We start from the raw sequence: 24,814 nt of genomic DNA on the forward strand, positions 1-24,814 counted from the left end.
CACAAGTAACCATTCTTTAGATAAATTTATTTCTGAAATGTGACAAGACAGTGTGCCTTGAATGGAATAAAAATCATCCCTGAGAGAGTCACGCAATGTACAAAAGTCTGAGATGAACTCCCTGCATTGAGAGTAGTGAGGTATTGTCTGAAAAATACACACAATAAAATCAGTTGAAAGAAGAGCAAAGGATTCGCACTGCTTCAACCACAACCATGACCATGACAAAAGCTGAATGCATTGAACCAAAAATGAAATGAAATTGAAATAATTGTCTGGCACCATAATAAAAATTCACATGAACTACCAGAATGCTGCTGAAACAAAAAAAATTAAAAGAACACATCTGGCTCCTGTAAGTAAAATAACATTTCCTGTCAGGTCTTATCATACACTGGAACTGAAAATGGAATTTATATTGGATTGGGATAAGTTCTTTGGTAAACACATTATATTACATCTCTATGTGCTAAAAGCTTCAATTACGACATGATGCAAATTTAAGTCTACACTTCAACATCGGAGCCACAACAACAACAACAACAACAACAAAGGCACATGGAGATTGATGGTGACATTTACAAAAAGACGACTTGACGAGACATCGAGGTACAAAATAGTTATTAGTTATAGTGACAGTTATAGTTATAGTCACAATAAGTTAAGCTTTCCATAATTTATTCATAGACACTATGCTGACAAACACATATTTTACAATAAAATAAAACATTTTCCAGTTCAGACAAATGTGCAATACATAAGACAGGTGTGTATAAACATCCTTGGAGTGTTGTAAATTTGGTGAGGTCCTTGCAGCCAGTAGTGCACATCATGTTGTAGTCAGCAACATACAGTGTCTTCGTTTACGCAGGCATAAAAAGTACCCTCTTTTTGAGTCAGCAGTGGAAACAACACTGATGTTATCAGTACAATCTCCATAGCGACGACCTTGACTGCAAGCTAGGAGTGCAGCTCAGGAGTGGTCACCTTGTCTGCTTGCTGATCAGTAGTCATGACAATTAGGAAGCAGAAGTCATGAATCGGGCTCCAACTTTAAAGTGCTTCCTGTCCAAAAAAGTTTTTTAGAAGTCGTATAGGCTGGGGCGGGGGTCACGTTTGTCTGGGTGACACACGGCGGTTCCACATGCCGCGTTTGGAGTGATAATTGTGGAAGAAGTTGCGTAAGTAAATCCGTTCCACCTCCAGTCCTGCCTGGAGGATCCTGTAGCAAAAATAAACAATGATCTGATGCACCAATTTGTGAGATCTCTGCATGAAAGAATGCCTCTCCTGGTTATTATCACATCGTCTTTCCACGTTACATTTTGGTGCCAATCTGGAACCAACATTGCATTAGATCCCATTAGACTATGTGTACCTAACGTCAATCCGTGTATAATTTGTGTGTTGGTGTGGGAAGAAATGGGTGGAGCATCATTGAACCACAATGGAGTAACTCACCTGTCCAGCAGCTCCCAATCTTCTCCCCCCCACTGGTTGGTGAACTCCTTTGTGTTCATTCCTCCCACTGCATCCAGATCAGATTTATAGATGCCCAGTAAACCGAAGCCATTTACCTCCCAGTAACCTGAAACAGACACCGTATTAAATCAAACCAGGAACCATCAAATATATTTAAATCCTGAAGGAATAGCTTTCCAATTAAAATTCAAGTGTAAAAACATATGAATGCAAAACCACCTCTGGCTTCAAATGGTGTGGCCCCGCAGTCCAGCCTCAAAACAATGGGGGCAAAAGCCATGAAGCCCTCTACACAGTGCTTCCGAATGGAATCGATGATGGAAGGGGGAAACTGAATGTGGAGGTCACAAAGAAACACAATGCTGTGTTCATCCTGTCGAAAGAATGGAAAATAAAAAGTGAAAACTCAGATTACATAAAAAATATAAAAATCTCAGTGATGGGCACTCACGTCTATAAGGTTGATGCCTGCTTGCAGACCTGCAGATCGCTCAAAGTTACCATTCAGCTTCATATACTGGTACCTGAGGAATGCCAGAGAGGCAATTATAGTACATACTTGACATTATTTTGTGCATGTGCCCTCTGATGCGTTTGCTGAGATTATCCATTATAAAGCCCACCTAGGCAGAGAGGACTTCTGCAAAGCTCTCCTCACGTCCATGTCGGTGCTGTTGTAGTCCACAATGATGAGATTAAAATTGGCATCGCCCGTCGTCTTGAACAAGTCGGCCATGTCATCAATCAGCTGCTGCACCCATCGGGCCTGGTTTTTCACTGTTTTTGCAAAAAAAAATAATGCTAAATGTATTCATTCATTTTAATATAGTCCGATTAATTCAAACTATGTACCGCCCGACGTCAAGTTAAATGAACATACAATACAGTACCTGGCACGATGAAATGGACCGTGGCCACAGGGTTCCAGCTGAAACCGACGGGATTGCACAACATCATTACAGGCTTCGGCCGTCGCTGGAAGCTGAAGTCCTTGCTGCGAGATCGAGTGTGGCGGCGAACCAGAGCGTAGATGTAGCGTGACAGGCGAAGCAGCTGACCGTTGGAGTCTTTCAGCTCCACCTCCAGTAGGTAGCGGCTGCCCTGGACCCCATCCAGACGCTTCTCCATGTTAACCACACGTACTAGTGTGAAGCCACTGCATAGGCAGACCATTACCACACAGTAATTAATAATTGTTACTTTTAACGATTTGGATAAGTTATTTTAACTAAAAAAATAAATACTGGGAGGGAAGTGTGGGAGTCATAGTTGTGAACATTAAAACTACTACAATCACACCCCAGATACAATACCAACATGTAACAGGTAAGAAAACATATAATATAAAACAACAATTATTCATTCATTCATTCATTTTCTAGCGCTTATCCTCACGAGGGTCGCGGGGGGTGCTGGAGCCTATCCCAGCTGTCTTCGGGCGAGATACACCCTGGACTGGTCGCCAGCCAAACACAAGGCACATATAGACAAACAACCATTCACACTCACATTCATACCTATGGACAATTTGGAGTCGCCAATTAACCTAGCATGTTTTTGGAATGTGGGAGGAAACCGGAGTACCTGTATGCACAGACCCATGCATGCACAGGGAGAACATGCAAACTCCACACAGAGATGGCCGAGGGTGGAATTGAACCCTGCTCCTCCTAGCTGTGAGGTCTGTGCGCTAACCACTAGACCGCCGTGCCGCCCAAAACAACAATTACGTTCATTATAAATTTTACCAACTTTTTACAAAATAAGTGCCTTGCAGCACCTTTTTATAAATAGTTATACATTGTTTATTATCCTGCAACTATGTGTAGTAGTTTCCCTGTGTATGTGCTATTGCTCAGTTCCTGTGTGATGGTTATAACGTATGACTCCGTCAGTCAGACTGTTATGTTGAGTAATGACCTCCTGCCATGTGTTTCCGATGTGTTAAGAAGCTCATTGCAAGTTTCCGTTTAGCAATTACTTGCCCAAATAAAGAGCAACTTCCTATAACCAAGCTGACCATCTCTCTGCGGTCTATTATATCTCAGGCTCCTGACAGCTTCTGGTGGTGTTAGTCACTTAGTTGAAACGTACACCCACACCCAGACTATGAAGGTACGAAGATGAATGTTGATAATCATGAACCACAAAAAGACACTTACTTTTCATGCTTGTCATTGAGCTGCTCCATAAAAGCTTTGACTATGGGCAGAGCATTGCTGGAGTGGAGAAGTAGGTTTCCAGAGATGTTGCAGTGCAGATCGATCCAGTCGGAGCGCATGGCCTGCAGGTCTACGTGGTTCACCTCGAAGGTCTGGCTCCAGTTGACATCAGCATCAAACACCGGCACCGGGGTGATGTCATCATCTTCGAGCCCTTCGAAGTCTCCTTTTGGTCCCCATAGAATGTCAGTCTCACGCTGTCTCTTGATTTCTTCCCTGTTGTTTACGTCTGCAACAGCTAGCCTCCTCTTGTCGTCCAGATCTGACCATTTTTGGACGTCCTTTCCTCCTATAGCTCTGTGAATGCTATTCTTTATGTCCTGTAGTTCTGGTAAGTTCATCTCCAGCTCTTTGTCTATGAAGTTCCTTCTGGTGTCAATGTCCCTCTGCTTGGTTGCTAATAACGGGTCTCTTTTTGACGTCTTCTCAAAGAGCTGGTGACTGTGGTGGGCTGTAGTGGACGTGGGCGTTTCACTACCCACTTTTATGGCATTATTAACTGTTTGAATGTGGGTTTCATTCATTTTATCAGCCGTCCTTCTGTAGTTTATTTTCTCTGATTCAGGCTTCTTTCTGGCAACCACTGGATTAATCTGTTGAGCTTTCATAGCTGTCTCGATTGATTTAAGTCTTGCTCTTTTTGTGGATTTGAGCTTCCCTTTTGGTTTTACATCATCTACAACTTTAACAAGCCCCTTTGATTTCATCTCTGGTTGGCTCTCATGCTTGTGCAGTTGAATTTTGGAAGTCTGGAGAGGCAGTGGGACATTGTCTTTGCCTGTTCTCCTCCTCATACGAGCGTTAGGTGACTTCTTCAAGGTGTTGTTGGTTTTGCTCAAAGAGAAGAGCTTGCGTCTTCGCTTCAAGACGTAATCATCATAATCATCCCCGTAGTCAGACAAAAGATTGCTGTCCTTCTGATATTTGTCTCTTTGATACGCTTCAATGCCAAAGCCATCGTCATCCCCGAGCACTGACTTCCTCCTCTGGAAGCTGTAATCTGAAACAAAGACAAAGGATGTCAAAATGAGAAATGTAAAATACACATTTTTAACAACTTTACAGACAAAAATAGAAAGGTACCACTGGCCGTGTTTTCTTTTTCCAATCCATCAAGTCGGTCTAGTCTCATGTACCGAGAAAAACCAAACCTAGAACAATAAGTAAGCAAATGTAAATATGACGTTACTTTATACCAGATGGTTTCACCTCAAATGGTCTCATCCTGGAACACACATTATCCTTTTGTCATTCAATTGCAACCCACTTTTATAGGGTGTCAAACCAAGAACAAATTTCTGTTCATTTTAAAATTGCTTTTTAAAAAAATATGAACACGCCCCTGATAAAAATCTTCAAAACTAATATTCAGATGAATAAAGAAGTACATTGGTCTATTTTCCTACTGTTGATGATTATTGTTCTCTGAGTAATATCCTTTGATCAAGCCTTTTCCCCACATTTCACACTACACTAAGTCATAAAAGTATGATTCCTGCTGATATCCTGCAATATCGTATCGGATCAGAATGACCGCAAATATGAATATTTACTCACATTTTCATGTAGCTGGGGTTCTCTGGGTAGAAGCAGCTGTTGTCTTTTTCCATGTGTGTGAGTCGAGTGTAGTCGTTGGGAAATATGTAGGACAAGTGGACCTGGGGACAAGAGCAATATGGCAAAGCTATGAAGGCTTAATCGCTCCCACCAAAGTCAGACAGTCACAGCATATCGATAACAACTGTCGGTCATGCCTGACACTGTCAGAGAGGTATTTATTAGGGCTAAAACAATTTAAATGTTGCCAGCCATAAATAAAACACAAATAGATGACAGCTCGAACACTGATGAAAGTTGGAGACCACTGCAACACGGACTCTAAATTTCTTCAGCTTTATGTTAAGCAGAACATATTTCTGTTCATTTATTTCAGACACCACCAAATTTATGTTGAAGTCCCCTTTTCTGTGTATTTTTTGCAATTTCCGGGTACACTTAAATGCAGCAAATTGTACTTCCGCTGTAAGAGTTCCGTTAGTGAGAGATATGAATATCCACTTAATGTTTATTTAGACCACACAAAAACATATAATGAAGACATTTTTGGGAGTGTCGGTAAATGCACCGCGCTGTTGTCTAGTGACAATGTCGTTTCCTGGATGAGCAAACAAGGGGCGTGTTTTTGAGTTGGAGATACATATAGCATATGGTGTTGGAATTTCACTGCTGTTGATGTGTTCAGGGTCAGAATAAAGTTATAAAAGTTTGTCAGACTTTGTGACAAGGTGGGGACGCTGCACGTCTCTGTCTGCTGTCAGAACAGAGATGCGGCTTGCCATGAAGCACATGTGATAATTACGCTTAAAAAATGTGTTACTGCCACTCAAACAATTTTTTTCCCAGCTATAGTATTTGTATAACAATATACAGTGCATCCGGAAAGTATTCACAGCGCTTCACTTTTTCTACATTTTGTCATGTTACAGCCTCATTCCAAACTGTATTAAATTAATCTCTTACCTCAAAATTCTACACAAAATACTCCATTATGACAATGAGAAAAAAGGTTTTTTTGACATGTTTTGAATTTATTAAAAATAGAAAACAAAAAAATCACATTTACATAAGTATTCACAGCCTTTGCCATGAAGCTCAAAATTGAGCTCAGGTGCATCTTTTTTCCACTGATCATCCTTGAGATCTTTCTACAGCTTAATTGGAGTCCACCTGCAGTAAATTCAGTTGATTGGGCATGATTTGGAAATATAATAACTGTCTATATAAGGTCCCACAGTTGACTGTGCATGTCAGAGCACAAACACCAAGCATGAAGTCAAAAGAACTGTCTGTAGACCTGCGAGACAGGATTGTCTTGAGGCACAGATCTGGGGAAGGATACAGAAAAATTTCTGCTGCTTTGAAGGTCCCAATGAGCACAGTGGCCTCCATTATTCGTAAATGGAAGACGTTTGGAACCACCAGGACTCTTCCTAAAGCTGGCCGGTCTTCTAAACTGAGCGATCGGGGAAGAAGGGCCTTAGTCAGGGAGGTGACCAAGGCCCCGATGGTCACTCTGTCAGAGCTCCAGCGTTCCTCTGTGGAGAGAGGAGAGCCTTCCAGAAGGACAACCATCTCTGCAGCAATCCACCAATCAGGCCTGTATGGTAGAGTGGCCAGACGAAAGCCACTCCTTAGTAAAAGGAACATGGCAGCCCGTCTGGAATTTGCCAAAAAACACCTGAATGACTCTCAGACCATGAGAAACAAAATTCTCTGGTCTGATGAGACAAAGATTGAACTTTGACTGATCTTTGGTGTGAATGCCAGGCGCCATGTTTGGAGGAAACCAGGCACTGCTCATCACCAGGCCAATACCATCCCTACAGTGAAGCATGGTGGTGGCAGCATCATGCTGTGGGGATGTTTTTCAGCAGCAGGAACTGGCAGACTAGTCAGGATAGAAGGAAAATGAATGCAGCAATATATAGAGATATCCTGGATGAAAACCTGCTCCAGAGCGCTCTTGACCTCAGTAGACTGGTCATGTACCTTGACCATATAGACAGTAGACATTAGCACACAGCCAAGATCTCAAAAGATTGGCTTCAGAACCACTCCATGAATGTCCTGGAGTGGCCCAGCCAGAGTCCAGACTTGAATCCGATCGAACATCTCTGGAGAGATCTGAAAATGGCTGTGCACAGACGTCTCCCATCCAACCTGATGGAGCTTGAGACTTATTGCAAAGAAGAATGGGCAAAACTGCCTAAAGATAGGTGTGCTAAACTTGTGGGATCATATTCAAAAAGACTTGAGGCTGTAATTGCTGCCAAAGGTGGATCAACAAAGTATTAAGCAAAGGCTGTGAATACTTATGTAAATGTGATTTTTTTGTTTTCTATTTTTAATAAATTCAAAACATGTCAAAAAAACCTTATTGCACATTGTCATAATGGAGTATTTTGTGTAGAATTTTGAGGTAAGAGATTAATTTAATTCAGTTTGGAATGAGGCTGTAACATGACTATATGTAGAAAAAGTGAAGCGCTGTGAATACTTTCCGGATGCACTGTAATAAAATATACTGTTTATGTGTCTAATATTTGCCCGTTCCGTAGCTACATGAGGTAACCAAAATATTAGAAACAGCTCTCAATGTGATGCAGTGCATTTCAGAGGAAGGACTGAGGCTTGCACATTGAAGTTAAAATGATAAATGTGTACACAAGTTTGAAAGTTACAGAATTACCTAACTGAGAGAAAGGGGAAAGTATTTAAATTCTCTTTGTAATAAGGGGCTGCATGCATAATTGAAATCTAGCTGATCCCCGGCGTGTAGAAATGTAATTGGTGTGACAAGTGTGTATCCAGGAGCAATCCTTACAAACTGCAGCCCTTGGTATCGAGTGAGTGGAAAGTCTTTGATGGTGTAGCTGGGTTTGTATGAGCAGTCGGGAAGAACGCCTTGCAGGAGCTCGACATCTATCAAAGGCACTAGCAACAAACAAAGCACACGGATATGAGGCAGGACAACTTCAGGTGATGAAACAAAGCTTCTGCGTGCACCATGTGGGGGGGTGGGGGGGTGGGGGGGGGTGGGGGGGGTGGGGGGATGAACTGAAACTGAAGATGAGTCTCTCACCTTGGTAGAGGGCATCTCGCGGGTCTTCTCTCAGCATGTCTGCAGTTGCGGTGTGCTTTGGTGGAAGGGGCCGTTGGTGGCTTGCAGGTGTCTGTGGTATGTGCGCAACATCGCTCATTAACAATGCCGACTCATCTGTGGGACGAAGCCAAGAGGCATTAAAACATGAGCAGAGTCATTTCCAAGGAGCTTTGCAGAAAATGACTATGTGAGAAGTTGTTGTATAAAAAGTCCTTGGTGACATGCCGCCGAAGTACTCAATTTGCTTCACACAGCAATACACACATAGCATTGCACACACAAGCAATTCTCAAACAGGACTTATAATAGTCTTTTTTTTTTAATTCAGTCATGGACTCCTATAGAGCAGCTACACTCTTCCAGATTCTGCATCTGTTTATTTCAATTGACTTCCCACCCAAACCGTCACACTCCCAAGGACTCCTTTATATGTAGTTCACCATTGACTAATTGATTTCATTGCATGATACTACACTGTAATATTCTCACCGTACATCCCTGGATATACTGCGCTTTGCTGTAGCTTTGTCATTTTCAACATGAAATAGGATTACACAAAAACGCAATTTCCATTCAGAGAAGGAAATAAAAAACCTTTTGGTGAGAATCTGGATGAAGTTAAATTTAAACGGGAATTCTTTTTCAAAGTTTCATAATGACCATGGCAAGGGAACCATCCACCACCAAGAATCACAATGTCAGCATCCCTCTATAGCAGTGGTCTCAAACTCACGGCCCGTGGGCCAAATGCACGAGATGCGAGTTTGAGGCCCCCACCTTGATACCAAAGTTTAATGTTGAAATGACAGCTTAAAGCTGTGTGCACACCGGACACAATTAACATGATTTTCCCCCGCCCATACTGTTACCCTACCCTGTTACCCCGCCCTATTTTGCTTTGGATTAGCAATGAAGCTAAAGGCTTATGACGCTGGGTACAAATAAATGCAGGATTTGGAATAAAACGGAAAATACACGTCAAGATAAAGCATCTCATCAAACATGTTGTTAAAGTTACGACGCTGCTCCCAGATGGAACTGAGTACGATGCTAACTTGCTAATTGGGTAAAATTATTAAGTTTCATTAATGTTCATGTTAAAGGTTAAATAACTGTACATTTGAATCTGAAAAAAATAATTTCTCTACCAACTGTATGTGGTTTCTTACGTTTTTCTTATTTGCTGTTTTATTATTATTTTACTTACTGATTGATTGATTGATTGATTGATTGTCTTTATTCTTAATTTGTTTATTTATTTTTTTATCTTATTTTGTGCATAGAAAAATAAAAATTAAGATATTTGAGAACAGTGGAATTTTTTATCAGATATTTTGGTGTGCAAAACCGGAACCAAAGTACTCAAAAAGTGTAGGGTATAGCAGAAGCAAAAGCATTGAAGATAGTTTTTTTTATTGATTTTTTTTTCCAGTTTTTAATAAATGCATTTTGTTTTGTTTTTTTAAAACCTGATGCGGCCCGGCTTCACCCAGAACCTAGCTCCGGTATCCCCCAGGTAAATTGAGCTTGAGACCCCTGCTCTATAGGATCTGTCATCCTAACCTAATATGGTCTCGATGATTACAATGAGTGATGTGCCAGGATACTTACTAACATAGAGTGAAATATACTTCGATTCAATGACCATAAATCTGAAATCTTCATCCTGGAGCTTCCACTGTGTCAAAGTGAGCAGAAGAGAGTTGTTTGTAGAATGACTTTTCCCACACCATTGCACATAATGTCCAGGTACTTACAGCCACCTCCACATGGTCAGTGCCTTTGTCATTCTGCTTGTGGATGATTTCAAAAAAGTACATCCTTTGTGCAGAAAGCCTGTCAAGCAATAAAGTATATTCATTAAAACAATGTATTCACTGTTTCAAAAGAGAAACCGTCCAAGTAAACGCTGACGGTCACTGCCCGATGAGGCCATCAGGACCACATTGTCTGCAAATAACAGAAATGAGATCCTCAGGCCCCCGAACTAGACTCTAGAAATTCTGTCCATAAAAATAATGAACAGAATTGGTGACAAAGGGCAGTCTTGGTGGAGGCCAATGTTGACCAAAAACAGGCTCATCAACAGAGGTTCAACTTTAAAGTAGTAGTACGAGAACTATAACGCTAATTAATGTATCACAGCCGATCATAGCATTTTGAGTAGTATATTGTAGACATACTGTACATACTGTAAGAGCAATCTTATTGTGACCTACTATGTATGTAGACCATTATTCATTTTTACTATCTGCAAAATTACTTGTTGATGACATCAGTGAAATCCAATTGGACAGGGTGCTACATGTACTTCCTATTACTGACATAATACAAATACTTATGTGCCATAAAACAAAGGCACATGTAAACACCCTAAAGCTGCACAGTAGCGTGAATGCAGATATGAAAACTAAAATACTCACTGAGTTGGTTTGGAGATCTGACTTACATACTTGTCAAATTCGCCTGGGGCTGTCCACTCAGATCCCGTCTAGAAAGAAAAGAAATAATCAAAACATATGTACCTATCTCCAGTTCCTTGTGAAGACAGTAGACATTCATACCTTCCCAACCCATGCAAGAAGCTCCAAATGGGAAGGAGATTTGTCTGTGCTGAGCCAGAATTCCGAGTTGTCATCAGAGCTTAAAGCGAACACAAATTCACCTAAAGAGACGTAAAGATTCTACATGAGACCTAATTCATTACAGAAAGGACATTGAAGTTAAAATGTCATACCATCAGCATAAGGATGTAAATAACCAAAGATGCGGAGCCCGTAGTTGGTCCACTGAGGGGACACAGCCAGTTTGTGCACTGTAGTCCTGGACTGAAACAAAGAACACGGAAGTGTAAGCTCACTCAGAGACAAGATGGGGATGGAGTATATCTCAAGTCACGGGACATGAAGAACTCACGTGTAGATGTAGAATGCACCTCAGATTGAAGTAAAATGTTTGCATGTGTGTGCCAGAAGGCAAGCTGCCCATTTTTCTGATACAAGACAAAACAATCAGGGCATTGTGGAGCACTGACCTTTGCCAGCAATAATAGCTGACAGTGGCAGATTATTCCCCCCTATTTTAGTTGCTAATGCAATACAGCACTAGAGGAGAAATGGTGCAGATAATAGTTGAGCTCTTAGTAAAATTGTTCTGCTTTAAGTCCAATGTAGTTCCACATGTAGTCCACTCCAGTGCATTTCAAATTGGATGATAATAGCCAAACATGTGAAAGAGTTTAATTTTGTGATTGTTGCACATTGTACAGCTGTACCTCCTCTTTGGTCTTCCTCTACGCCTCCTACCTGGCAGCTCTAAACGCAGCATCCTTCTACCAATATATTCACTATCTCTCCTCTGGACATGTCCCAACCATCTCAGTTGGGTCTCTCTGACTTTATCTCCAAGGCCTCTAAACATGTAATGCCCCTCTGATGTACTTGTTCATGATCCTATCCATCCTGGTCACTCCCAATGAGAACCTCAGCATCCTCATCGCTGCTACCTCCAGTTCTGTTTCCTGTCTTTTCCTCAGTGGCACTGTCTCTATGCCAAACAACATGGCTGGTCCCACCACAGTTTTGTATACCTTTCCTTTCATTTTAGCTGAAACTCTTCTATCACACGTCACTCCTGACATTTTTCTCCACCCCTTCCATCCTGCCAGCACACGCTTCTTCACCTCCTATTCACAATCTCCATTGTCCTGAACTTTGACCCCAAGTACTTAAAATTCTCCACCTTCTGTATCTCTTCTCCCTGTAACCTCACTCTTCCACTTGGGTCCCTCTCATTCACACACATACATATACTCCGTCTTGCTGCAGCTAGTCTTCATTCCTCCTAATCATCTCCTCCACGTGTTCCCTACTCTCACTACAAATTACAGTGTCATCTGCAAACGTTTAACATTCTATATTAAAAATAAAAGTAAATTGAAAGCAAACACAAACACATTTTTTATTTTTATTTTTTACATATTGTAACATTTGTTTACTTGCAGGCATGACTGCCCCTGGCTAAATTGGGGTCATAAGTATTTTATTTGGAGTCCACCCCCGAATTACAAAACAGCTGTATCACGAACAGGAATTCTTGGCACCATGAAAACACATCACATTGGCTCCCCCAGGCAGCTGTGGCCCCCACAGCTCTAGGAATTGACTTTCCCATTAAAAGCTATTTTTGTACGATTTGACTTGAACATGAAGCTATGTTTTGATGATTTATGTTATTTATGTTTTGGAGTTTTAGTGCAAAATAACATATCGACACATATGGCAGCGATGTGCATATTCTGTGCATTTGCAAATTGCAAATTCATGGATTGTGGGCCCCTATGCACTGTGCGTGTTCTGCTTGTAGAGAGGCGATCCCTATATGCAGACCAAAAAAATTCAATAATAACATGATAATAATAAATAGTAATTTTTAAAAAATTCTACATTTTTAATCAACTATACTGCTGCGGCCTCCTTCTACCTTTTTGCCACTGAGAGGGTTAGTAATGGGCCTTTGCATTTGAATCACACTTCAGCAGTGACGCTGAACTTATACATTTAATGTGGTGGGTTTATTATAATACGTGGCTATCACAGTTATCAGACATGAAATGAAACCAAGCGGGAACACAGAGGTAATGGACATGAATGTATTTCAGATATTGATATATCATATCTAAGAAAGCGTAAGACAGTGGTCAACAAAAATATGGCTGCCCAGCCTTTCCTCTCTCCTCATCCCTGACACAAACGAGTGTTCATTTTCTATACCTCTTATCCTCATGAGGGTCGCGGGCATGCTGGAGCCTATCCCAGCTGTCTTCGAGCGAGAGGCAGAGTACACCATGGACTGGCCGCTAGTCAATCACAGGGCACTCCACACAGAGATGCCCGAGCTGAGAATCAAACTCGAGTCTCCTAGCTGTGCAGCCTCATAATTGTATTATATTTTACTATTTAGAATACTACTTTTGCAACTCCTTTGGCAATTGTGAGGTGGGGGAGAGCAAATGTATGGAAGTGTAAAACCTGAAGTGAAAAAAAAAGTGAAGTTGGCCCCCCACCTCACAAAAAAAAACTCTGGTCAAATACTCTCATTTTTTAGTGTTAGGTTAGTGCTGTTAAAATTAATGTTTGTGCTGCTTTTGTTTTTGAGTTATTAATGATTTAAGTGCACGTTTGTGCATACTTTTGAAGTATGACGGCATAAATGTGCATTTTAATTGCACAAAACATTCATTTTAATTGCACAACAACAAGAAGGGGAAAAATGTGACTATTTGAGTTTTGAGTGAGGTGGGGGGCCAACTTCACTCAGGTAAATGTAAGGAATAGTGTGATATTTTAACATATATATAATCCTTAAATGAAGTGATTTAGTCCAGATATGTGCGTAGTTGAGTTAACATTCATTCAGTACTCTAATGTGCAATCACTGAAAATGTAGTGAATTAAAAACATGGGTTTGACTCACATGAGGGTACAGAGGGTAGTGCAGGTTGTGGCGCAGTCCGGCCGTGGAGCCGCCACACCAGTCCTCAAAGACATGCAAATTGGCCTGGCCTTTAAACTGCCAACAGAGAAAAGTCAGAGTCAATCACTCTGTTTGTGCAGCAGTCAGTCAGCGGTGGATCAAGCAAACATTTGACCTACTTCAGCATACTAAAGAAACAAACTCATACTTGCACCCACGGGGTGTTTTTTGCAGCGTTTGCACCCGAAACTCTAGCTTAGTCTGCACTGTCAAGCATGCACATGTCACTCTGGTCTACACAAAAAGTGGTGCGTTATGGAAAAGAGGCTCTGATGTTAATTATTTCATACTAAACTATGAATGACTTTACTTACAGCAAATTTTGGTGCTTTTAACAATGCAACACATCACCGTCCAGCAAAAAGCATGTAATGCAAAAAGCACTTTTTATATCTGACTGCTGTGCCCCCGCCCCGCTTTTACTCATCTTTTAACTGTGTATTAACGAATTAATGGTGCATTTTGGTGTGTCTTCTACTCTGTTTACTTGCTTTAATCAACTCCATTCTTCTGTAAAGTGTCTTTGAGTATTTTGAAAAGCGCTATACAAATAAAATGTATTATTATTATTATTATTAAAGCTGCTTTTCGAAAACGTAATTCAAAACATGAAAGAAAAACCCTCAACTTCAATCGACCAACATGCTTGGAAATAAATAAAAACAAATAGAAACTTTAACTCACAAAACACACAAGGATTGAAGTTTTGTACTGTCCTGTGAGATAGTGATAGCATAATTAATACAATGTCTGTTTCCTGGCTGCTCAATATGGCGACAACAACAATACATTGACATTCAAAACATCAAGCATTGCATGTGTGTTCCAAATACACAATGGATCATTGGTGTAAGCCAACGGTAATCTTATAAATACATGTTTATGTATGCAAAAAGGCTGATGGGAACTTTGTGACAATAAAAGCCAAAGTCAAATATCCCTAAAAAACATACACCCACTCCCTCTCTCTCTCTCGCTCATATATATTGACACAACAGATGTCAAGTTTCAATGCTAGCACAGGTGTCCTGAAAACAAAATACCTATTTGGCATATGCCAAAGAGGTCATGTTATCCGAGCGCAGGCTCCAACAAAAGAGCACACCATTACAGGTTTGAGCCTCCTCCCTTCTGGTGGTAGTAGAGGTTTATCTTTAGTAATTATGCTGGCTGTGACCGGCAGCATTAAATATACATGTTAGCATGACCTGTCTCTGGGGTCTGTCCACAATAAATGTTAAAGAATATACGTTATATGTGATACTGCACACATTCCTGCTGTGGCTGGTACAATTTCATCACACTTTATGTTCATGATAAACGGCACTTTACAACGTGCCTAGTTAATGATGGAGCTTTCACTGCCTTGTGACACCTCTCTAGGACCTTACTAGGACATACATAAATGTAGACCAGCTGTTCTGTCTTTTCTATACCCAGCACACCACACCCACTTCTTCTCCTATAGTAATATTTTACTTGAAGATGACATATGACCAAAAGAAAAACATTAATATTTCCACACACCTTGGAATTTTATTCCAAGGTTATAATTGGGTTTAGACATTATTGGGTCACGCCTTTCAGGAGTGTCCAAAGTGCACAACAATATGTTGTTTTTTTTTTCAAAATGAGAAAGTTACAATATCATATCCATCCATTTTCTAGGCCGCTTATCCTCACTAGGTGCTGGAGCCTATCACAGCTGTCTTTGGGCGAGAGGCGGGGTACACCCTGGACTGGTGGCCAGCCAATCACAGGGCACATATAGACAAACAACCACTCACACTCACATTCATACCTATGGACAATTTGGAGTCGCCAATTAACCTAACATGTATGTTTTTGGAGTATGGGAGGAAACCGGAGTACCCGGAGAACACCCACGCACACGCGGGCAGAACATGCAAACTCCACACAGAGATGCCCAAGCAGAGAATCAAACCGGTAATTTTACAACAAGAAAATTATGCAAGAATATTTAAGATGAAAATGTAAATATTAAAAAAAAAAAAAAAAAAAAAAAAAGGAGCAAAGCAAACTGAAGTTCATATCAATAGTACCGTTTTTCACCTATATCAAAACCAGATTGACATTTATTCTTGAAATATATATAACTTATTAGCTTTTCAACATGCGTTAATTTTAGTGGCCCGTGCATCTTTTCATTTGAAATGTGGCCCTCGGTGGAATAATATTGCATCCTGCTAAATAGCTGTCAAGAACCTGGGGAGACAGAGCCTTCTCCATCGCTGCCCCCACCCACTGGAACTCTTTGCCCCATTCACTCCGTGCTTGCCCTGACCTTCCCACCTTCAAAAAACAACTCAAAACCCACCTCTTTAAATCTGTTTTTAATGTCTAACTTTTTATATCTGACTGCTGTGCCCGGCCCCGCTTTAACTCATGTTTTAACTGTGTATTAACCAATGAATGTTGTATTTTGGTGTGTCTTCTATTCTGTTTACTTGCTTTATTCAGCTTCACTCTTCTGTAAAGTGTCTTTGAGTATTTTGAAAAGCGCTATACAAATAAAATGTATTATTATAAGACAAAGTGACTATTAACATCACTGTGTCTTGCCTATTCCAGTATGAACTGTGACATTGTGAAGCAGAGCATGATCCTTTCTCTTTGGGAAGCTGGGCCACATGGGAGTTTTCCAACATGATGAGGTGATGCGAGTGGCCAAGTACGTACATATGTCTCCAGACTTGAACACCTGTGAGTTCCTTCAATCGTAAGGTGGAGGAGCGTAAGGTGTCTAAGATCCACCAACCTCACCAGGCAGTGCTGTCATCTGGAGTAGAAAACTGGTGAATTCTTGGCCCGAGAGGATTAAGGCAATGCTAGATACCTCACACTGTAAATTGAGACTGTGGACACATACATGTTCGGTATGAAGTGTACTAATTTGTGTACAAGCTGTACACTGACTACTCTAAAGTATATCCGCATTTCATTTCAATAGTATTGTCCCCTGAGATATAAAATAAAATGGCTGACGAAATGTGGACTCCTGTCACATATTGATGTGCATGTTGTATCAGCTCCCAACATCATAAGCACAACCCAAATGCACTGAAACGGAGTGAAGTGGGACAGGCTTCCACAGGTTGCTCAGACTTCTAAAAAAACGGACTCCACACCATATGCACAATCACACACACACACACCTCTGGTTTCCATGCTTGTGGCATACGTCCGGCGCTCCAAACATGGGAATCCTCCAGGCCCACTCTGACCTGGAAAATAACACATAATTTGAAAAAAGTCCCTGCCTTTTATAGTGCTGGTTTCCATACACACACTTATCCCACAATCGTCACATTTTCTATGAACATGTCTTTTTCCATGCACCGTTCTTAGTTACTTACCCTTTGGTCAAGCATGGCCGCCCTCCAGCTGCTGCCGTCATCTGGATTTGGACCTAAATGAAAATATAAACACATGATTATGACAAAAATATAGCCGCAAGATTTACAACCACAACACTGATATTAAAAAGGACAGTTTATAGTGTGTATTATTGTACATATAATGAATTCTTAACTAACAAACAATCAGAAGACAAAAAAGTATGAAGGCTGTTAAATTATAACCTGCTTCAAACAAGCTGATGCACTTCATGCGATTCCATTTTGTCTTGTTTTTTCATGCTTTTCCCCCCAATTTCCTCTGTTTTTATTCTTTTCCTCCATTGCTTTGGAGCTTATGTAACAGATTTCCACCCTTTTAATGTTTTACTTCCATGTTCTACCCACTGAATGAGCGCAAAGGCGTCACCAATCCCACTTCCATCATCTTTTCAAATGAAGGGCTTGTAAAAAAAAAAAAAAAAAAAGAGGACCTCAGTCTTTGTTTTTATGGCCTTGTGGTGGGAGCGAGGGGGAACCGGGCTTCCACTGCTTGTGGAATGAAGTCTGTCATTATCACAGGGGTGGAGACACCCACACCCATGGGGAGAAGGGGGGGAGACAGCGCCAGCTTTGGCAACACACGTAATTCTAGAGCGGTGGTTAAGAAAAGCAAGGAAGGGTTTATTTTTATCTGTGTGCGGTTCTTCGGTTCTTCTTCTTTAACACAATGTGCACTAGAATGGATATTTATTAAAGGTTTCATGATGGCAGCAGCTTCACCTTAGTAACCTTCCACCCTGGACATTTTGATGATCAAAAAATACAAATGGCCATTCACAGCCCGAGTTATCGTATATTTTGTAGTGCGGTTGGACTTGCAAAGGTCCGTGGGTCGACCACAGCTTTTGTCTCGACTAAATGTTAAAGCAATGGGAACCAAAGGCACTATTTCCTGTAATGAAATACGTTTTAACCTCTTTATAACTTAGGGTAGGGGAATTAATGAGGTATCAAATTAAAGTTCAAGTCATGTGATGAGCTAGAATTAATCACAGACTCCATTTAATTGAACCTGTTAATTCAGTCATTGTTAATTCAACCTGAACTGTTGGATGTACCAGAATACATTTGTCATTAATGGTGGTTGCTTGTTTGTTTTTTTTAATTTATACCCGATTCCATTACAAGGAAACACCGGGAATCGTCTTCTGCACAGTCCAGTGTCCAAGTATTTATTACACGTTCAGACTGGTTGGATTTTGGGCCAAAAAGCTACTGAATCGGTTTAAAGCTACTGAATCGTTTTGGATCGTATCGTTCCTTTAATCATATCGGCAAACATAAGTCATAATACGAATCGAATTATTACACCCCTATTTTCTCGTCATTTCTGCCTATAATAGAATCCTCCAACAGTTTCACAAGATACCCAGCTGTCTTAGGGCGAGAGCCAGGGTTCATCCTGGACTGGTTGCCAGCCAATCACAGGGCACATATAGACAAACAACCATTCACACTCACATTCATACTTATGGACAATTTGGAGTCGCCAATTAACCTAGCATGTTTTTGGAATGTGGGAGGAAACCGGAGTACCTGGAATAAACCCACGCATGCACGGGGAGAACATGCAAACTCCACACAGAGATGTTCAAGCGGAGATTCAAACCCAGGTCTTCCCGATCTCCTGACTGTGTGGCCAACATGCTAACCACTTGTCCACTATTCCTCTACTTTTCATGCCCAGAATTGTAATCCCTTGTGGACATGATCTCACCAGAGACCCCAGCAGCCCAATGAGCCCATTATTTCACTCTCATTTATTCATTCAAGGCTCCAGAATATAGAGGATTATTGTTTAGTATAATGGCGTGTGTGTTTGTATGTACCGGCACATCAATGGGGCGAAATGGCACAGTTGTAGTGAGTCAGTCTGGACCAAAATGTCCAAGGCCAGATTTTTGTCCCAGGCCACCTCTGAATGTCACCGTGACTCACACCTTTATCCAGGTTTACACCAAAATGTATGTCGGAATGACTCTTGGGAAAATGTCATGAAATACACTAAGCTTGGGGTGACCACAATAATGAAAACAAATTTAACATTTTAAGGTCAGGCCCTGATGTGATTCATTAGGGTGGATGTTACACTGAGATACCAAGCCCTATGACATGCCTGTAACACAACACTACTGCACCTTTTATCTTGCTTCAGAAGAATAGGCACACTAATGGGATCATGTTTCAGCACATCAGCAGCCTCTTCACCTGAGGGACATTTATTAACTGCTATGTTTCTTTTCTCTTGAGTGGTCACATGACCCTTGTGCGGAAAAAAACAAGTCGTCTCTTGAAGACGAAGAGTGTGTGCAGAGCGGAGCCCGGCGTCGCTGCTGTGGTGAAGCTGTAGTATCAGTAAGCTTCCTCTGCAAATGAGAAATGATCAACACTTTCCAGGCTTGTGGTACCGAAATGAAACCAGAACAGTAGTTTTGCTGATAACCAACCAGATTAGTTATGCTTTGTAATCATATTTGCAAACACCAAACAATTAAACTAAAAAAGGTCAAGTGAATTTTTAACTCACCGGTTACATATTTGCTAACCTGAGATGTCTGGTTCTAGTTGCAAGGAGTAAATGTGCACAATACTATACTTTATATACCCTGGTGCGACATGCACAATTTGTCTACAACAAATTGTTAACCAAAGGGAATTAAAATTGCCAGGGCAGCATACAAAATACAGCACAGTTAATTGTGAATGGAAATAAATGAGTTTTTAGCGCAATGCTGACACCCGAAGTTCTTATCAAGCTATATTTATTATAACGTTTATTCTAAACTGCCAGAGAGGAAACTTTAATTTGTCAATTTCTTAATTCTAAATGTATTTTGAGGATTTTATTTATTTTTATTGTTATTTTACAAAGTATTAATTTATTTGTATTCCTCTACTTATTTAGTTTTTAATTCTGACATCTTTGAATGTTCCGTGACAAAACACCTTAAAGGGGACCTATAAATGTAGTTAGAATGTGTATTATCTTCTGTATTCTTCTGTTAAATGATGCCAAAGCTTCAGATAATGAGATTTGCGCATTTGGAGGTGACCCCTAAAGGAAGTTTGGGATGGCTCAAAACGCTCGTTTTTAAAAGGCGTGGTAAAACCATTCCTTTGTGACATCACAGAGGGGCGGACCTCCTTATATATAAACTATCTGCCCTTCTCCGCTGTTTACTTGCTAGCAATGCCCCAAAAGGCAACGCCACCATCAGACACAAGTGGTTGGAGTTCCTGATTCCCAACCAGCAAAAGAAATGCATTTTAATCTAACAGCACCCTCGTGTGAGAAAAAGCAGTATAAAATGAATGAATGAATGAACGGTATTTCACACTGGACTGTTTAGTGAACATGGGCCACTATGCAGTTGACTAGCCGACAAACTAGCTGAAGCCCTACACCTTTCCAAAGTTACTTGGTCGTGTGGAAGAGTCAGAAGGGCAAGTAGTAAGTAACAGTTTATCAGTGTCCTAACTGTTTATTTTGTGTAAGTCATGGAGCAAAATAACTTGTCTGTGTAGCATTACAGCATAGACGAAGCAGGGTTGCTAATAGTTCTATCCATGTTTTTTTTTTTTCTTTTTTTTTACACACAGTTAGTCCCGCAAAACACATTACATAAAAAAACGCTAAACTGCTGAAGCAACTTACCATTGAGAGATGTCTTGAAGTAACCTCTTTTCTTGAGAAACTTCCGACTGTACAGTTCCGGATCGCATTCGAGACCCAACACATATGACTGTATGTTAAAAGCCGACATTTATCAACTCCTAATTTCATTCATTCATTCATTTTCTACTGCTTTTTCCTCACAAGGGTCGCAGGGGATGCTGGAGCCTATCCCAGCTGTCTATGGGCGAGAGGCCGTGTACACCCTGGACTGGTCGCCAACCAATCCCAGGGCACATATAGACAAACAACCATAACTCCGAATTTAATTTTGTATTATTTATAGATTTGTTTGTTGTTATTTATTGTAGTCATGATTCATTATTTATTCATTTACCAAGTGTGTCAGAGAGGTTCCAGGGCTTTTAATATTGATGGTATTTTCTTCGAAATGAGGACAATATGCCAACAATTTCTATTAGCTCTCCAAAGACTGTATTTAGTTATTATCAACTACTATATCTGCTATATTAGAAAGTGGGATTTGTTCGTAGTGTGCATTGTTGAAGACTTTTACGTGCGCCTAGTGCAGAAAATATGTTAGTTATTTACAAATGTAATTTTTTTTTATCACTGCACCTCCAGTAGTTGGGTACCCCTGACCTTGTTTTGAAGACATGAACGACATCACAATGGCCATGATGACAAAGCTGTGGAGAATCCCATAAGAATTTTTCCAGGAGTGCATAAATGCAGGGCAGAGAAAGCTGGAAAAGCATTTTACATTCCAGGGGGACAAGTACGAAGCGGAAAACTTGTAGTTTGATTTTCAATAGATCTTTTGCGACACCAGTCTTGGAACTTTTCAGACACGCCTCATATTTACCATCTTATTAAATGACCATTTCTGACATTTTGGGATGTTCCTCACCAATATGAGAATGAGATACGTTCATATGCATTTCCAATTCAATAGCCTTACAAATAGACCATTTATATCTCTTGCATTATACTTTTGAAAAATCTCAATGAAGTCTTGTGATTTTTTTTCCAGTTTTTCTGGGATGTTCCACCCCATCATGACCATGGATGTTGTCATCTTCACTTCCTCTTCTGGAGTTCTTTATGTCTCCATGGTGTCATGTCATGTGTGTGTAGACGGGAGGAGGGTGGCTCCAACAAAGGAATGCATGGGGAGGCGAGCCCTACCTACCTACATTAGAGCTTTTAGCATGTGTTTACATGTCAGCTTTGTTCCAAGAGTGTGCGTGTGAGTCGTGTGTTGTTGTTGAGCATACATCAGCCTCTTTCCAGTCACTTGCTTTCATCTACAGGACATCTCTGCAATAGTGGCGACAACCTGACATTAAACTGTGAGGTGCAAATAAAGGTGAAGGACTGAGCAGGAAGTGTGGTTAGCCGACGCGAGACGACGCTTGACTCTAATGAGTAAGACTGTGACCTGACCTCCTGAACTCCCCCTGCACCCCACCACCAAACTCTCTCACAGGGTTTGTAAATGGACCAGTTTCACCTGCATTAGTCTCTTGTTTCCAAAAATCATCCTGAAACTTCCATACAGAAGTCCAACAATTCAAAGGCTCAAAAGAATGTCTGCCATGCTTTATGATTGAGTTAATATTTAAACACATTTCACTGGATTACACCCACCATTGAGCAGATTTACACTGGGGTTAAGTGCTAACAAATGATCTGGCTTTTTTTTTTTTTGCTGATATTGTCACCCACATTTCATATAATTCCATACATATGAGAACGAAAACATTTAAAGTTATGGCCAATATAAACCAAAATGCATTGTATCTTTACTGAATGTCTGTAACTGCACTTGCACTTAAATATAATGAGAGTGATGAGGAAAAAATGAGAGTGCGTGCACTAAATTCTTGATGATAATTGCAATTTTCACAACTTTCCAGGTCAAGGACCTGTGGAGAAGAGTACACACTGAGTGAGTAACGACTGCACAAACACTTACCAGGTTCATGCCATCACGCCCACCAGTAAAATGACCCAAAGAATTGCTAACGTGTTGCATATTGCATTGAATAAACCTTAATAAATACTGTAGATATGGATGCACACACCGCAGAATGCATATTTACAATGGAGCTAATTGTAATGTTGATTTTTTTACACATTTTGCCCTAAAATATTGTCCCAATGCCTTGCACCAGAATCAACTACAATGAAGTTACAACTATTAAAAGTAGTATAGTGCTATATATGCCCAGATTTCCAGGTTGAGATTTTATTGAGAGAAATAAAGTTTAAAAGTTACATGCAAAGTAAACCAAAATGCATTGATTGCTTTTTAAATACCCGCAATTGCATTGAATAAAGCTTACAAACAACACTTGATTATAAGAGCACTATGCACAAGTGCGGGTGAGTGGGCAAAACTTACCGGTGCCATCGTTCCATGCTTTGGTCGCGACCATCTCATGGTAGACGGCCACAGCTCCCACAAGCAGAATGGCTCCAAAAAGAACACATTTACCATTCCGTCGCAGTTTCTTCAGTGGAAAAAACATTGTGATCATGGTAATAGTCGGGTGATAGCTCCTTCGGGGTTATTCATCTGTTTGCTGTGTCGTGCTTTGTCCTTCTTGGTAGGTGGACCGATCCAGTTCGATCCCACTTGTGGCTGGCTGCTTCTCGACCCGGCGAGTGCGCTCGAACACCTAACGACCTGGTTGTCCCCGCTGGCACTGGTTGTCGTTCATCCGGGAAAAACTAATAACATAGCCAATGGACGAAGTAAGTTGCTAAATGCCCAGTGAAAACTTTTAGTGGGGTTCTTGTTGTTGCCCATGGGGCATCCAGCGCAAACAACACAAGACTTTCAAGCCAATGCTATAATGAAGTCACATACAGCGGCGATGACTAACCGGAAGTACACCTTATCTGCATTCAAAATCAAAGCATTGCTATGCCAAATTACTAATGTAACCGAAAATGTTTACATAAAAATTGATTGAATTCATTTATTAAATTTCACACACACATACAGTGTATATTTTATTGGCATTGTACGCCATTTATTTATTCATTTTATAATGTAGTTCTAAAAATGTTTGCGAGCTAGTACCGGAAGCATTTATATATATTACTGCTAATTGACGCTTCCTCCCTCAGATTGGGAGGAGTGAAATTGATTTTACCTTGAGATTTCACACTACACCTGTACCATCTAAGGGGTCTAATGGGTTATCATGTCATAAAAAGATAATGTTTTGGTTAATTGTTATATTGATCTACTGCCATATGAATGTACAGTATACTATTGTGAGAAAAATCATGCATCTGCAAAGATACAAATGCAAAGTCAAGTGGTGAGCATATTCCAAAACATAGCCAGAGGCATTGTTTTTCTACATCTATTTATCAGCTTTGGTTTAATGCAGTGGTTCCCGAACTTTTTACAGCCACATACACTTTCAGACATTTGACCTGGAAACTGTGTAAGCCTTGCTAGCCAACCAGTTAAACAGTTCCCAAAATGGGACAACAGAAGTAGGTCTTTCTTCTTTAGCCTTTACAGGATTATGTGTAACTATCACACAATACAGAACTTGAATGAAAATAGTACATATTTTAGTTACATGTACATTTACTTTGCAACAGGGATTAAAAAAAATACAAAGAAAAAGCTAGCTTAACCTACTACGTTTTGAGCCATCCCAAACTTCTTTCAGGACTAACTTCCGAATGCGTAAATCTGAAACTTTGCCATAGTTCAACACAAATACAACATTTTAACTACATTTATAAGTAAGAAAAGTGGGAAAAGCACAATAGTTCCCCTTTAAAGCAGCTATATCACCATGGTAATTTATGCTAAACTCATAACCTCATC

General features: G+C 40.5%; 1 protein-coding gene across 1 annotated transcript; it reads right to left on the bottom strand.

Moving 5' to 3' along the window:
- Positions 1–15: 15 nt before the first annotated feature.
- Positions 16–23,866, bottom strand: b4galnt3b (beta-1,4-N-acetyl-galactosaminyl transferase 3b). Its single transcript, XM_058076271.2, has 20 exons — positions 23,363–23,866; positions 17,280–17,332; positions 17,079–17,147; positions 13,843–13,938; positions 11,105–11,195; positions 10,932–11,032; positions 10,791–10,858; positions 10,125–10,203; positions 9,979–10,045; positions 8,347–8,481; positions 8,089–8,198; positions 5,262–5,362; positions 4,788–4,855; positions 3,645–4,704; positions 2,373–2,638; positions 2,106–2,259; positions 1,934–2,006; positions 1,702–1,855; positions 1,462–1,588; positions 16–1,222 (listed from the first exon to the last, which is right to left on the bottom strand). Exons 1-20 carry the CDS (start codon positions 23,496–23,498, stop codon positions 1,111–1,113), a joined length of 3,120 nt encoding a protein of 1,039 aa, XP_057932254.2. The 5' UTR covers positions 23,499–23,866; the 3' UTR covers positions 16–1,110.
- Positions 23,867–24,814: the final 948 nt, after the last annotated feature.

This window comes from Doryrhamphus excisus, linkage group LG1 (assembly GCF_037039965.1).
Source record: "Doryrhamphus excisus strain RoL-2023G ecotype Guam linkage group LG1, RoL_Dexc_Guam_v1.1, whole genome shotgun sequence".
Classification (NCBI taxonomy): Eukaryota; Metazoa; Chordata; class Actinopteri; order Syngnathiformes; family Syngnathidae; genus Doryrhamphus; species Doryrhamphus excisus.